Source organism: Giraffa tippelskirchi, chromosome 7, assembly GCF_054371585.1.
Source record: "Giraffa tippelskirchi isolate mGirTip1 chromosome 7, T2T-mGirTip1v1.2.pri, whole genome shotgun sequence".
Taxonomy (NCBI): Eukaryota; Metazoa; Chordata; class Mammalia; order Artiodactyla; family Giraffidae; genus Giraffa; species Giraffa tippelskirchi.
This window is the reverse complement of record NC_137281.1, coordinates 108,240,347-108,256,868: the sequence shown is the minus strand read 5'-3', so window position 1 is coordinate 108,256,868 and position 16,522 is coordinate 108,240,347. Positions and strand designations below refer to the sequence as shown.

At 49.1% G+C, this 16,522-nt stretch overlaps 1 protein-coding gene across 10 annotated transcripts in view; it reads right to left on the bottom strand.

Annotated features, from left to right (window-relative positions):
• Window positions 1–250: 250 nt before the first annotated feature.
• Window positions 251–16,522, bottom strand: part of DAPK2 (death associated protein kinase 2) — a 135,848-nt gene continuing 119,576 nt past the window's right edge. For 5 of the 10 annotated variants that reach the window (XM_081507441.1, XM_081507440.1, XM_081507439.1 and 2 more), the window contains 3 exons: window positions 3,945–4,034; window positions 3,742–3,825; window positions 251–934 (listed from right to left, as the gene is read on the bottom strand). In XM_081507441.1, the coding sequence (XP_081363567.1) occupies window positions 854–934; window positions 3,742–3,825; window positions 3,945–4,034 (255 nt within the window). In that variant the 3' untranslated portion in view covers window positions 251–853. Of the gene's footprint in view, window positions 935–3,741; window positions 3,826–3,944; window positions 4,035–12,840; window positions 15,632–16,522 lie in introns of those variants that run through there. The other 5 variants (XM_081507436.1, XM_081507437.1, XM_081507434.1 and 2 more) reach the window with 2 other exon arrangements.

The following is a 16,522-nucleotide window of genomic DNA, read 5'->3' as shown; positions in this document are numbered from 1 at the left end:
AGCAGAGGTGATGGTCCCCGTGACAGAGGGAACACAGGCATTCTATGCTGGCATCCAGGCTGGTTTTCTTGGGCTGCACACCTTTAGGGAAAGATGTAGAAGGCAGGCACCCTGCAGTCCAGAACAGGCAGTTCAATATGACCTTCTGAGGTGCTATCCACTCAGCACCCCAACCCTGGGTGATCCCCAGAGTCATAGGCACCCAAGCTAAAGAAAATCAGAGGCAGATAGCCCCAAAAGAAGCTGAGCATCAGCTAAACAAGAAGTTTAATAAAAGTGAAAAAAATGACAACACAGTGGGCTGGCAGTGGGCTGCTTTAGGAGGTTTGATAAGTTGGCAGGCATGACACGCTGACTCCGTGTGGGTTCTGGGAGGTCACAGGATTGGTCCCTCACATCCCAACATTCACTATATATTTCTGCTCACGGGTGAGGTGTCTGTCTTCCTGGTATCATTTTTGACCAAGCTGGTTCTGAACTCCCTCATCCTGTAAGGAAAGCTGCCCAAATCTGACCTTCACTCATGATGATGGTGATGATGGTTGTCTACATCATTTTCTTAGGGCCACATTCCATTCCAGGTTCTGAGGTGGGCAGACAGGTGAAAGCCCATTTTATGGAGAATTAAGGGCTTTGGGAATGTTGGAGTCTCCTTCATAGGAGATAGCCACAGCTCCCAGGGTCTCCTGGATCCCCCGCAAATCCTTCTGAATCCTGCATGCCCATCTCTCTTGAAAAGTGCTCAGGGTTGCAGAATGCTGGGCGCTGGTGCCAAGCGGGGTCCCAAGAGTCTGCAGAGAAAGCAGCCTTGCTAGGCCTGGGCTTCCCTGGTGGCCACCTAGAGCCTGGTCAGTTAGGAGGTACTGCTCCTCCTCCGGGAGTAGAGGGCTTTTCTTTTGGTGATGTCCTCCTCTGTGTCACTCTCACAATTCCTCTGGGAAAAAAAGAAATAAAGAGAGAGACCCAGAGCAAGAAGGTCAGAAGATGCCAAAAATCGGGTCATGCTAGGCAACCTGGGCCGATGCACCTGAGTCAGGAGCCTGTAAACAAGGGAGGTGGACGTGGAGGGGAAGCCTGTTGCTCTGTCCAGAGACCAGGGGTGGAAGAGATAGGGATGGGGAGGGCCCTGAAGCAGGGCCAGACCAACTGCCTGGAGGTCTCCTTTCCAGGAGGAAGGAAAGCAGGCAGAGCCTCTAGGGGAAGTCAGGCACCAGAAGAGGCCAAATGATAATCATGAAAATTATATCTGGTGTCCTTTGTGGCTGCCACATAATTAAGACCACTTGGCTAGTTGGTTAGTGGGCTGATGGGTCTCCTGACCTCAGCCTAGAGAGAATGAAGGGGGGCTAGCAGGACCTCCCCAAGCTCTGACCTCCCCAAGCAGAGGGGGTGCCACCTCACCCCCTCTGCTTTGACTGGCTTAGGCTGCACCTTTAGCCAGTCCTGCCATGTAGTCTTTCCAGGACAATGGCTTCTGTGCTTCGTTTTTATGAAAGGGAAAAAGAATAAAGCAGATTCTATCAGCTCCTACATAGCTAAGCCAGAGCAGAGGCAGCCATCCTGGAAGTCACCATGTCTTTTTCATTCATTCCACATGCATCTACTTAAATAATTTAAACTATTGAAAGAAGTATTAATTGAGAAAGACTTATGCAAATCATAGAAAAATCTGTTGTTAGATGTACAGTTTTATTTATTTTTATTTTTTTAAAGCTTTTCTTTTTCTATTTTTTTTCCTATTTTTTGGCCACAACTTGTGACATGCGTGAACTTAGTTCCCTGACTGGGGGTCGAACCCATGCCCCCTGCAGTGGAAGCATGGAGTCTTAACCACCCGACTCCCAGAGAAGTCCTCAGATTTTAAATTTTAATGCTTCCTAAACAAAAGGATATACCTATTTTTCTTTTTCTTTCTTTTTTTTTTTTTTAAGGAAAATGTCTTTGGAAAAGCTGTATAATAGATGTCTGGGACCCATTTCTTTTCTACTTAGAGCGTGAGCCATTGGGTTGATATCAGGTGCTGTGTGTTTGAGTAAAAAGAGAACTATTTTAAATGTTCACACATAGACAAAAATTAGGAAAGAATTTTACATTCTTTTCAATTACTCTCTGTTCCTCTTTCCTAATGGCCAGCATTGTATCAGGCCCAACTCAGCCTGAAGGGTGTGCCTGCTGTCAGCCATGTGCCTACTCAGGGCCCCCTCTCCTTCCCTTGGCCTGAACCAGCTCAAAATTCAAGGTCGAGATCAACTTTAGCCAAATACATCCTGGACCTAGCCTGGCTATAACAATAAAAATAACTCAAGCTCTGCTGAATTGCAACGTTTTAGCATGAGTCAGAGTCAAACAATAAAAAAGTAAGCTGGGTGACAATCTGCTTGTGGTTAACAGGGATTCTCAGAGGGAGCAAGTCCAGTCCCCCTTCCCACTTCTTTTTTAACGTGAAGAACTCTGTGTATTTGGAAATTAAATGTCCACTTTTAAATGATGGTTGTATCGAACATGAAAAATTAGAAAATATTTGTAACAGAATAAAAATGAAAAGAGAATTTATCACAATCTGTTGCATGCAGTTGAAGCTGTTCCAGTCCCCTTTTACAGCAGGTGAGGAAGGTGGCCAGAGAAGGAACACAGCTTGGCCAAAGCCCACAGTTTAGGGGTCCCTAAGCCACAAGTCCTCCAGTTTCCCAAGCTCAAGAAGAGCTCGGGCTGGTGGGGAGCACACAGGGGCAGTGCCAAGACCTGGGATGTAACCTAAGTGCTGTGTGCCCCGAGGCTGCCCAGGGCTGACAGGCCATTCACCTCAGGCTGCTGCCTTACGGCCTCTTCTGAGTAGGGTGTCACCTTCTCTCCTGACCTGTGCCATTCGAGAGGCCGTCACCACGCTCGGAAAGCTGTGAGGAGGGTCTGTCAGGGACCCTTGACCAGCCACAAAACTAACACTGCACTTGGTAGCACCAGCACTGCATTTGAGAGTCTACAAGAGGATTTTAAACAATAATAGCTGCTAATAAGTATTGAGCACTTAAAATGCCAGACTCTAAGAATATGTCATCATTTAATCCTCATGACTGCCCTGTGAGGTAAGAACTACTGCTAACCCCTTTTTACAAATGATTTCATTTAGCACAGAGAGGTTAAGTCATTTCCTGAAGGTCACACAGCTAGTAAGTGGCAGATTTGAATCCTGGCAGTCTGGCTCCAGAGGCCATGCTCTTGACATTATAAGTCTCCCATTTTAAATGTACATAAAGTTGCAACAAGGTAATCAAATATATCATCTAAATATTATTATATTATTATTATTGGTAATCTAAAGCAAAGCAGAAGTGGAAAAATTGGCAAATGAATGTAAAGCTCTCATTCTAAAGCAGATATCTGGATTATCAGGAACTGACTTTGGATTGCCTGCCCATGGTAGTTTCATTGTCCAGAATTCCCGCAGCCCCTAAGTTCCCGCAGCCCCTAACAGGCTACAGGTCCTCCGGGGAAGCCAAGGCTGTGGAGTGGCAGCAGCAGTCCCTCCAAAAGCCCATTAGGAAAGGATTTGAGATCCTCCAGAGGCTCATGCATCCCCCCTTGGAGCACCCTTCTTCCAGCACCACCCCAGCGGTCGCCCGTGAACACAGCCTCTGCTGATCACACAGTGCAGAGCCTGCTGGAAGCAGTTAAGCCCCACCAGCTCCCCACATTCCCTCCCAGATCAAGGCTACACCCTCAGAGAGCACTGTGTTTACCCACCAGGTCCTCGTTCGGCCTCGGGTGCACCTTCTTCATCAGGGATCGGGTGAGGTGGTTACACAAGGAGACAATGCTGAAGGAGAGCTGAGGGAGGGAGCAGAGGGGAATTTCCAGGTGAGAATATGCACAGAGACCCTGGAGGGGTCTGGAAGGAACCAGGAACCCACCTCAGCCCCCCGTGCCCACCCCTAGCTCTGACCCACCTTCCACCGCCTGCGGACATACTGCTTCTTGAAGTTCTCCAGATTGACCACAGACTCCCTGCGCATCAGGGCTTGCTGGCTGTCCACTGGCTGGGAGACAAAGCAGAGAGCATGGTGGCTGACACTGGGCTTCGGACAGCAGCTAAACCCCTGACCACATGCCACCCTCAGCCTGACCCTGGGACCTGCCTGCTGGACACGACACACAGAAGGACCTCACATGAAGGGCAAGGGCTCCAGATGAATCCCAGCTGTTCTGAAGATGCCCAGGGCACCCCTGAGCTATTATTACCACAGCCAGATGGGCACACTGGCTGGACTGGCGGCTTGCCTCCCCCCGCAAAGGGAAAGAGCAGGAGGCAGGGGGTCCCTCTGGGAAAGGGTCATCGTACGGCAGTCCAGGATACCCACCATGCACTGGGTCAGTTCTGGGCTTAGCAAAATGGATGCCTTGCTAGTAGATGGGGCATTAGTACTCCATTTAAAAATAAATGGAAGGAAATAGGGGCTCTGATGGGGATCAAGAGGAGATGGGATGTGTAGTTCCTTTCACTGCCTGGCAGTCAAGGCTCAGCTTAAGCTCTGATTTCTCCAAGAAACCTGGCGTGGCTTCTCTGAGTCTCAATTTTCTCATCTGTAATATGGGGATAATGAATAACATTGTGTCACAGGGTTATTTAGGATTAAATGACTGTGGGATGTGAAATGCTTAGCTTAGACTTGCTCAATAAACAGTAATAAATTATTGATAGCCTTCCTGTCTTCTCCATTCCATCTTTTTAAAAAATTATTTTATTTTAAAAATAGCTTTATTTTGATATAAGAAAGAAAGAAAGTAAAGTTGCTCAGTCATGCCCTACTTTTTGCGACCCCATGGATTGTAGCCTGCCGGGCTCCTCCATCCATGGGATTTTCCAGGCAAGAGTACTAGAGTCAAATGATATTAAAAAGTGTGCATATTTAATGGACTCCAATGTAAGGAGCTCATTTCCTCGTGAATTCCTGCCTCTTCATAAACAAGGTTTTCCTAAATCAAGAATTCAAGAGATGAGTTTCAGGGGTTCTATGAACCTCCTGAAATGATCTGCAGATTTTAGTGCATAAACTTGTACATGGATGTTCATAGCAGCATCATTTATAACAGACAAAAAGTGGAAAAAACCTAAATGTGCATTAACTGATGCGTGGACAAAAAAAAAATGCGGTCTACCCATGTTGTTGTTATAGTCACTGAGTTGTGTCTGATTCTTTAGTGATCCCATGGACTATAGCCTGCCAGCCTCCTCTGTCTAAGGGATTTTCCGGGCAAGAATACTGGAGTGGGTTGCCATTCCCTTCTCCAGGGGATACTCCCAACCTAGGAATTAAACATACGTCTCCTGCATTGGCAGGCAGGTTCTCTGCCATTGAGCCACCCTGGAAGCCCACTCTATCCATACAATGGAAGAATTAAATGGAAAATCCATTCATGAAAAGAATAAAGTACTAATACATACTACAACATGAATAAACCTTGAAAACAATATAGTAAGTGAAAGATGCCAGACACAGAAGGCCACATATTGTATGATTCTAATCACATAAACAAGCCTGGTGTGCTGCAATCCATGGGGTCACAAAGAGTCAGACATGACTGAGCAACTGAACTGAACTGAATCACGTAAAATGCCCCAGATATCCAGAATAGGCAAATCCACAGAGACAGAAAGTAGATTAGTAGTTGCTAGGCTGGAGAGAGGGGAGAATGGAGAATGACTATGAAAGGTTATAAAGTTTCTTTCTAGGATGATGAAAATGTCCTGGAATTAGATAGTGATGATGGTTGTATAACCTTGTGAAAACACTAACAAGCACTGAATTGTATACTTTCAAGTAGTGAATTTTATAGTATGTGAATTATATCTCAATTTTTAAAAACTTAGTGTATAGGTACAGACATATTTTTCCTCTGAGAAGAGTCAATAGCTTCGATTGATTCTTAAAGGACTCCGTGACCTCAAGAAAATGAACTGCCCAGGTTCGTCCATAAGGTCCCATCCAGTTCTATTTTTTCTCTCTGCTCTGACAGCCTCCTCAAAGCAGTGCCACCTTTTGCACCTCAGTGACCTCAGTAAGTGAGGCCGTTCATGGATTCCTGATGCTGGTCTTGTCTCCTAACCACACTGTGAGCACACCTCCACGCCTGTTTATTTGTCATCATGGCACCAGATGTCCATAGAAGCCGGTGCCTGTGGCTGGTGCACGCTGCTCTGGACCTGACATCTTCTGGCAGGAGGCTCTTTCCACATTCACCCAATGTCCCTCCTCCAGGAAGGCCTCTGTGTGTTTCAAAGCCCAATTCAATTATGACCTCTTCCAAGATAACTCCCAAGAAACAACGTCTCTCCCAATATGACCCAAACACGTGTGCTCCTTTATCATACACAGCACCTCTCTTGGTCAGCTCCGCAGTACAGTCATCTCCCACTAGTGGCCAATAACAGGAATGATTTTCTTCATGTCTCTGTCAGTGTTTCCTCACCACCCACTCCTGACCCAGAGCTTAAGACAGTGGGTGCGGAAGTACTGTATGGGTGAACTGTTTGCCTGAGCTGCAGCAGAATCAAACCAGAACAGAGTCCCAGGACCTGGGACCTACTCATTCCCGCCAGTAAGAGGCCCAGGCACCTGGGTCCACCTAGCTGTGAGACTGTGGAAGGGTGTCACGACACCCTGACTCCCCACAGCTCTGCCTGGGGGGCCAGTGAGGTGAGACACAGAGTCCTGGGGAGGTCAGGGAGCACGGAGGAGAGTTCATGCCACCTTGACACAGAGGGGAGACGAGAGAGCCAGAAGCTATTCACCCTCCCAAACTGGGACACAGTGGTTTGGTCCAAAGAATACAGGAAGGAAGAGAGGAGGGAGAGGAGGGAGGCAGAGAGGAGAGAGAAGAGAAAAGGAGGGGGGCGCTGAGGGCACCATCAGCTCACGTCCTGCTCCCTCAACTCTCCTTAACTGTCTCTCCCCCCTCGCGAACCCAGCCCTGGGTTTAGGTCCTCCCTGCAAGAGAGCCGTGAAAGAGGGCAGAGGGCAACTGGTCTGTTCTGACCCTGCCTTTTCCTGGCATCAAAGCCTTCCAGCAGCTTCCAGGCACTCTCAAAAGAACCCAACAAGCTCACCAAGAACCCCAAGGCCTGTATCATCTGGGTCCTTCTCTCATCTGATTTTCTCCCCATCTCCTTCCTATCCCTGTGGCTTTCATTGCACGGGTTTGCTTGCTAGTCCAGGAACCCAAGGTCTCAGGATCTTACTGTATATACTTTGTCATTTCATTCAGGTGTGTGCTCCAGTGTCACCTCCTCAGGGTCACCCTGTATAAAATAGCACATTGGTTGCCCTATGCAACTCACTGTGCCTCTGCCCTAGTTCTTCATAGGACCTGTCGCTACCTGACCTTTGATTCTGTATTTATTCAGTTGTTGTTAATCCCCCTGCTCTGTACCTCCCAGCAACTAGTATCTCCTTCCTAAGGTCATTGGAATCCTACCACCCACAGAACATTTCTACCTCCAACTTCACAAATGTCTGCTATTCATCTTCCAGTCTAATCCTAGCAGGGAACACTCTTGCACTTGGAGAGTTTGATGAGCTAGAATTAGTGGACTCTGGGACCAAAGGGACCTCTTCTTGTCTACTTACTGATTGGCTCCCTTGCCAGGAGAGAGTTAGCTAAACCCCATGGTTGGAAGGTCGACATGCAGGCCAGGGGAATCCCGTTAGTGAGAATCCCACCTTCCAACTGGTCCAGCAGTGTCAGCCACTAAGCAGAGATGCCCAACTGCAATATCACATGGGACCATTCCCACAGGTTGCTTCTGGGAGGTGATGCAGTCACTTCAAGGACACTGTCTGTGTTCTACACAAAACAGCATGAACTCCAAGGAAGAGTACATAAACCTGTGAGGCTGGCCTTTCCCAATCAATGGGCCTTGTCGGTTGCTAAGAGGCTCACCAAACGCCGACACTGTCTCTAGGTCTTGAAGTCAGAGAGATGTAAATTCTGCAGTGACATAAGTTCCAGAAAGAATGTGACACCAACACTTTGGATTAAATTGAGGGTGTGAGGGGAGATGGAATTTGTTCCACTTCTCCTGACCCTCCCCTTTCTGCAAACAAAGCCTTTCAGCCTTGTGGTCCTTCAGTGACACCAGTGTGGGCAGGTTTGACCAGGCTCCTAGGAGTGTGTTTAGTGTCACAGAAAAATGTTGAGAAGGGAGAAAAGAAGACAGAACTCTGTGGCTAAAGTCAGGTTTGGTTTATGTGGACACAAATGTCTCTGAAAAAGTCCTTCAGGGAGCCGTTTTACAGAGTGAAATAAGTCAGAAGGAGAAAAACAAATATTTTATATTAATGCATGTATATGAAATCTAGAAAAATGGTACTGATGAACCTATTGGCAGGGCAGTAATAGAGACGCAGATGTAGAAAACGGTCTTGTGGACATGGATGGTGGGGGCAAGAACAGGGTGAAATAAACTGAGAGAATATAATTTGAAATATATACATTACCTGGAATAGGAAATGGCAACCCACTCTAGTATTCTTGCCTGGGAAATCCCATAGACATAGGAGCCTGGCGGGCTACAGTCCATGGGATCACAAAGAGTCGGACACGACTAAGCACATAAAACCAACCTCCTCCAACCATATACATTACCATGTGTAATATAGATAGCTAATGGGAAGTTGCTGTATAACACAGGGAGCTCAATCTGGTGCTCTCTGATGACTTAGAGGAGTGGGAATAGGGATGGGGTGGGAGGGAGGCTCAAGAGGGAGGAGATATATGTATACTTATGGCTGATTCACATTGTTATACAGCAGAAGTCAACACAACATTGTAAAGCAATTATCCTCCAGTTTAAAACAATGTCTGTTGTGGAGAGCTAGGCCAGCACCAACATCCACAGAGCAGGGAGATGAAGCAGCAGCCATCCTTCCAGGCATAAAGACCAGAATCCTGGTTTTCCAGCCTCCTCTAGAAACTGCAGACAGATTGCAACTTTTCAAACCTCCATCTGAGTCACTCCTCCAGCCCCATCCTCCACTGAAAACCATGGACACCTGAGCACCCACTTTCTTGGTTTGTCCAGGACTATCACTCTGGGCCTTGCTCCTTCCTCTCCCTCTGTAGGTGGCTCCTTCCTCTGTAGGTGGCATCTCCACCTCTTCCTTTTGCTGACTGTTTTGTTGGCTGGAGCCCTGCTGGCCTTACCTCTCTGTTTACCAAGGAAAGGAGGCCTGAGTGCCTCCCTATGGCTGAGTTGGGGGAGCTTCAGCGAGGCTGTGTGCCTGCAGTTTGTCCCCCTACTGAGCATCCCAATGGAAAGAGGTAGAATGCCCCTTTTTTTGCCTGACCAGGCCTTACTTTTCTGAGTCAGGTCTCAGCATGCACGCACTCTTCCTTTTCATCTTCTCTCTGGGACGTTCAGTTTTCTGAGCAACTTTTTCATTCCCAAGAAAAGCTTCAAAAGCTCTCCCTCTAGTACTGAAGACAAGAGACTTGAGAGACATTATATCCAACTGCCATGTGTGGACTGTGTTTGGATCCTGATTTGAACATACTGAGTATAGCAGAAGACCCTCGAGAAGAGCGGGGGCGTGTCAGTCCGGCTTGTGCACACAGATGGTGATAAGTAATTATTTTTTATTTTGTCAGGTGCAATCATGGTGCAGTGGTCATGGTAAAAAGAAACGCCTTATAAGAGATTCCTGCTGGAAAATTTATGAGTTAAGTGAGTCTGAAGTTTGCTTTAAAATACTTTGAAGCTGGGTAATAGATAAATGGAATTCACTCAGCCATTCTTAACACTTCCATGGAAGTTTTGAAAATCTCCCATAATGAAAAGCTAAAAACACAAACTCTCCTTCTTTTGAATCTCTGTAATCTCCTTTAATTTCCATTTAACAGCTCTAGGTTCCAAACCACAATCTGAACTCATCTCATCCCTCCAAGTTCTGCCTGGCACCTTCCCCACAAAGTTATAGAGGGAGGGGAGTATTGGCGGGAGACACCCTCCAACCCCCCCCCCCAAGAATGTTTATGCCCTCTGCCACCTCCTTTCGAGAATGTTAAGTGCTTTATTCACATCCAATTCTTTTGCGACCCTATGGACTGTAGCCCATGGGGTTCTGCAGGCAAGAATACTGGAATGGGTTGCCATGCCCTCCTCCAGGGGATCTTCCCGACCCAGGGATCAAACCTTGAACTCTTATGTCTCCTTGGCAGGCGGGTTCTTTACCATGAGTGTCCCCTGGGAAACTCCTTACCTTTTCTCAGAGTTCACCTCCCTCCCGTTTTCTGGAATATTAGGTACCTCTGTTTGATCACTCACCACGGCCTTTCTCACTCGCAGTTGGTTAGGGCCCTACCTGTCCCAGACACTGAGTCTTATATTCAAGGGTTGTCTTGTCCTTATCTGTCACCTCCCTCCACAGCCAGGGCACAATCAGTGTTTATTCACAGAACTGGCCATTTCCACTCTTCAAATATGCCCACTGCTAGGTCTCCTCTCCAGGGTAAAGAATCTTCTCCACAGGCCAAGAGTTTTCACAGACAAAGGAGAAAAGGCCATTCAGTTCCACAGACGTGTACAGAGGCTGACAGCAGGCGTGATAGCTGAGCACACAGCCAGCTCCCCCTGGCATGGGACCACCGTGCTGCCTGAAGGAGTGAGGTGGGGAGCCACGGCCTTCATAATCACCTGGAGAGGTGGGTGGGTGGTGTGGGAAGAGAAGTTCATGGAGGAGATTCTGGCTTCTCCCACCATCATGACTCTGCTCCCTCCCTTCGCTACCGTCATCCTGATTCTGCAGAAGCATGGCTCACCATCACACCGTCTCCACCCTTCCCAACACAAAGCTGGTTGACCGTGTGCCTCATGCGTCTGCCCCAGAGCACAACAGGCTGCTGCCTTCCCCAGGTGCTGAGTCTCCAGCCTCTTGGGAACCGCTGTTCAGGAAGATGTTACAAGCTCACCCTGCCCTCTCCGCGATGCCATCAGCAAAGAGCACAGAAGCTGACCTCTCATTCACAGCCCGGTGAATGAAAAGATCCTCTGTGATGGCATACGGGCTGGCCCACAGAGCGGCAACCCCCACCAGGCCTTTGTCTGTCTAGGTGCCAATGAAACACCCCATCCTACCCCATCGGCCCTGCTCTGCCCTTTTCTTGATGTCACTGTTAAAATGCCAGCTGTGGGCATGTGGAGGGGAGTCAAGCGGGCCCTCTGGCTGGGCATTCTGCCAGCCTCCTTGGACTCCCCTTGGCATCAGGTTCTGCTGCCAAAGGGTGATGGGCATTGGACTAGCCAGGGGGCGGGGGAAGTCATGGTCCCCTCTGACTTCCCTGAAAGACTTGGAGGGCAGTTTTCAGTTCACTTAACTTTGTCTTTGGAGACTCTTAAAACTTTGGAAACTCTTAAATAAAAGAGTCTGTTCATAAAACATCTAAATGACAAGCTGTTACCCACGACTGGACATGAACGTGGAGAGGACGACTGCACTACAGTGAAGAAATCCACTTATGATTCTGACTCCAGTCAGCTCCGGGGCTGACTGGCTGGGAGACTCTAGACAAACCCTGTCCTGTAAAATGCTGTAAAAGGAGGCTGTCAGATGGCTCACCCCTGAGAACCTCCAGCACGGATAGTGTGTAGCTGATGCTAGGATTCTAAAATAACCACTTCTCCCGCTCTTTTCCCAGTCTCCCTTATTCAAATCATCATCCACAGCTTACTGCTTTATTGCATTTTATTTCGACCCTCACAAGAAAGTTTGCCCTGAGTTGCTCAATCAGGGGCTTCCTTGCCTTAGGAAACCTGTTGACTTGGCCAAGTTAAAGACTTAGTCACTCAGTCGTGTCTGACTCTTTGTGCCCCCATGGACAGTAGTCCACCAGACTCCTCTGTCCATGGGATTCTCCAGGCAAGAATAGTAGAGTAGGTAGCCATTCCCTTCTCCAGGGAATCTTCCAAACCCAGGGAAAGAACCCAGGTCTTCTGCATTGGAGGCGGATTCTTTACCGCCTGAGCCACCAGGAAAGCCCTTGACTTGGTTGACCTGGCCAAAAGGACCACTAATCCTTGTGGTGTCTTATGCCAAATAATTATATCCTGTCCTGTGACAGGGCAGAAAAGTTCTTGGAGAGATTGTAGATGGGGTGTTTGTATCAATTCTTCCAGACAGGGCAAAGGAAACAGGGCTTTGCCATCTTTCATTGAATCCAAGATGCACATTTTTGGATCTCTAAAATCAGGACTTCTCTCTCAAACAATGGCACTGTATCTTTACTGTGGGTCTGAAGTGAAGGCAGGTATTCCAGATGACCACACTGCTTCTGCCAACCATCGGGGCCACCCAGCCTCAGACTGTTTAACATTAGATTTCTTATTCTTTTGGATTCCACTAACTGTGTAAATGCAGAAAGGAATCCTGTCTGAGTACCACCAGCCTGGGGCTCCTGTTCTCAGGGGAGGATTTTTCCACCCCTCTACCCAGTGTCAGGGCTTCCCTGGTGGCTCAGACAGTGAAGAACCCACCTGCAATGCGGGAGACCCGGGTTTGGTCCCTGGGTCGGGAAGATCCTTTGGAGAAGGGAATGGCTACCCACTCCAGTATTCTTGCCTGGTGAATTCCATGGACAGTGGAACCTGGCGAGCTACAGTCCATGGGGTTGCAAAGAGTCGGACATGTCTGAGCAACTGAGCAACCCAGTGTCAAGCCTGAAATGCACACATTCCCTTGCCTCACCCTCCTACCTGGTGGCTTTATTTCTTATCTCCCCTCCCAGTGAGGGTGTCCCAGCTTTGTATTTGGGGTTTCCTCTTGGACTTCCCATCTTGGGCTTCTTTTTAAATTTATTTTGGGGTCATAAAATAATGATGCATCTTACATTTGATGAAAATATTGTTTCTTCTACTTGATGAAAATTGTTTGTTACAAACATTATATGTAATATTTGAAGTGATCCAGCATGTAATAGAAAAGGAGGTGGGATTTTAAAGACATGGTTTCATGGGATCATTCTAAACCACGCCCCATCTGCGCTGTTCCCTGGGCAGCCCCCCCCACCCCTGCCAGGACATCGGGCTGCTGACTGCTGGGCACGCATTTCGGTCCCATGACCCTTGGGATGGAGACAGAGCTCTTCAGTACGGCAAAGCCCTACTGGTCCTACCTTCTTTCCAGCCACATCTACATCATACTCCTCTTCTCTCCTCTCCAGCTTTCTTTCTGCCTGAGCAATTTCAGCTCTCAGGCCCCCTCCCAGCACAGAGCCCTGGCATGACAGTTTTGTGGGGAAAACTACCTTCTCCCTGGTCTGTTTCGCTGATCTCAGCTCTAGAGTCACCACCTCAGGGACACTCTTTCTGACCAGGTCACCCCCCCTCCACTGCAGGCTCCTGCAGTGCTGCAATCTTCTCACAGCATATATCCCAGCTGCAGTTCTACCTCTGCAGAATGTTCTAGATAAATGTTGCAGTCCTTCACTGCAAACTCCATGAAAGCAGGAAACACACCTGTTTTCACTCAACATTGTATCCCTGGGGACAGGACAAGTGCCCAGCAGTTGACAGGTGTTGAACAATTCTTTGTAAGTGGACAGATGGATGTGTCTAGGTAGAACCTGCCCCACAGCAGAGTGAACCCCTGGAGCCTGGGGCAGCTAGGGGAAGGAAGCAGAAAGACCCCATCGGAAGGCTTCTACTTTTGCCACTACTGTGACCTTGGGCAAATCACACCCTCTCTGTTTCCTCAGCACCAAATTGAGAATAACACCTACCCTACCCCTCTGGCAAGGGGGTTTGTGTGTCTGTGAAGGCACCTTGGAATGATATGATCTATTCTGTCACCCCCAAGCTTCTAGCACAGCACTGGGGCCACTCTCCACACTCTGCCTCTGTGAGCTGGCTGGCTGTCGCCTCCTCTGGGAAAAGGGAGATGAGATGATCCAGTCTTCAGGGAGGGGCGCACACAGCCTGTGGTCAGGAAGGGACCACTGGGCCTCATGCTTCCCAGTCTTAATGTCCACCCTCTTCAGACCTTAGGGACATGAAAAAAGGGTCTTCATTCCCAACAGAAGGTTGGAGCTCTGAGCCACAGGAGGGAAGGTGGAGAAGGGCAAGAAGCTGCCCCTTCCCTCCTATTCCACAGGCTCGTCTTCAGACAGGGAAAGGCTGGATGGGAACAATAACCTGCCTGCCTTCTAGAGACACATTTCTTGGGACAGTTGGTTAGAGGTTATGAGGCTTCCACAATACCTGGCAAAATATATGAAGTTGCTTATTTTACCTCTGGGATCTGAACTTTAATATGCATTGTTACATCAAAAGCTATCTGTTCCTATATATCTCATCTTAGACTCAGGCATCCTGGATTTGTGTTTCATCTGTATCAACTAGCTGTGAATGATCCTGAGTAAGTCATTCCCCTGGAGGTCAGTTTCCTCATCAGTTACATGGAAATAACAGTAACAACAATAATAATAATACCACCTACCTTCCTGTCTCACAGTATTCTTTTAAGGATCACAAACACAAATGCTTGGTAAGTTAAATGCCAATGTAAATGAAAAGTAATCTTTTCTATGTGAATTTAAAATTCTGCCATCAGCAGCAGGAAAGCACCAAGCTGACTGACTATTAGCCCTAGTTAATTCAAATGGTACCCAAGACCTGCAGTCCATAAAGCAGGAAGTGAGATGTGAACTAGTTCATTATCACAAATCAGTTACCGAGCATCTCCCCAGGGCCAGCTGTCTCCCTCTGGAGGAGGGAATGCTGAGGGGTATTCAATAGCAATTGTTTTAACAGCCTGGCTACCCGGCCAATCACCCTCCCAATAAACCAGGCAGGTGAGAGGAGGCACAGAATGGATAACTAGCTAGTCCCTCCATGCTTCTGGATTCTGGGAGGAGGTGGAAGGCTATGCTACAGACACACACCCCTGCAGGAGAATTTGAGTCGATGTCTGGCAGGGCAGTTGGGAGCAGGCTTCAGCAAACCATCCAGGATGCATTAGCGACCCGAGGCTGGTGCTCAGAGCTTCAAGCCGGCCAAGACTTCCTCGCCGCATGATCTGTTGAGCAGCTCCCCAAGGGACTCTCTGGTGTCCCGGCAGAACACAGAACCCAGGCTGTCCACGCTCCCACTCTCCAGCTGGAAGCCGCCCACCAGTTCCTGGAGCCACTGGAGGTCTGTTGAGAGCTCCTGCCTCAGGGTCTCAAACTGCATCTGCAGGTGGTCCAGCTTCCTGGCTGCAGCCCCGAGGCGGGACCCTGTGGCCCGGATGTCCTCTCGTAGGAGCTTCTTCGAGGACTTCACCTTGCGGAACTCGTACCTGAGCTGAGACAGGTCATGCCGGGCTCTCTCGCTCTCCTCCCGGTACCAAGCCTCCTTCTCATTGTAGATGGAGATCAGGGTCTCCACGTCGTCCTGGATGGTGTCATGGGCCCCTGTTAGGGCCCGGCAGCCCTGCTCCACCTGAGCCACATCCTCGACCACACGGGCAAAGCGCTCGAAGTTGACATAGGTGTTGTTGGGGGGCATGCTTGAGTGGCATTTGAGGGTGTACTCTCTCAGGCGCTTGGTCTTCAGCTGGTTGGGCTCTGCCTTGTGCTGTTCTGGGGCTCTGATCTCACCTTTGGACTGGTAGGTGTTTAGACAGAAGGGCCAGAGTTAATTTGACATCTGCTCCAAGGTGCAGGCGGAAGGCACTCGAGCTGCCTCTGCATTCACCGCATGCACCAGGCCACGAGAGGACCAGGGCGGGATGAGCACCCCCACAGACCATCAGAAAGGTCGAGGAGGCGCCAGGCCACGAGAGGACCAGGGCGGGATGAGCACCCCCACAGACCATCAGAAAGGTCGAGGAGGACGAGGTGCTGTCTGCACACGCATTTCAGGGCAGGGTGGTCCACAGTCATTAGAGAGGGTCTCCGCATGCATAGCATTTAAGGGTGCTTGCACAGACAAGCAGGCTACAGCCAGGATTCTGCAAGCATCCACTCCAGACTGGAAGCGCACAAGGCCATGGCCGATGGGGGAAGCTGGGGCTTCTCTCCATCAGGGCCTGTGGGCTCCCTGGGCTTCGGCAACACTCAGCATGCTGAGCAAGGAGGCAGCCCACCAGACTCCCGAGCTCTGCACTCAAACCTAGAAGGCCCTCAGCCTTCCCCATCCTTCACTGAGTCAATGAACCCGGCCTTCTCCAGGGCACTCGGCCTTCTCTGCTCTCCCATCTCCTGTGGACCTCTGCCTTTTCTCATCTGCACCCTCAGATCACCCTCGCCCGCTCTCCCACTTAACAATTTCAGTGAAAGGGAGGTCTGCTGATGTTCCTGGAAGGGAACATCTCATCTGTCAGCAGAACCAGCGTCAGAATCCCGCTGCCCTGATTCCCATCCTGCCAAAGTGCTTGTCACCTGCACTTTACTGAGATCAGACTGCCAGGCCCTCTGAACCCCCAGCAGCCAGAAGCCCAGTTACAAAGTGGGTTAGGCAGGAAGTCACCTTTGTGCCCCACCCTCCCCAGAGAGA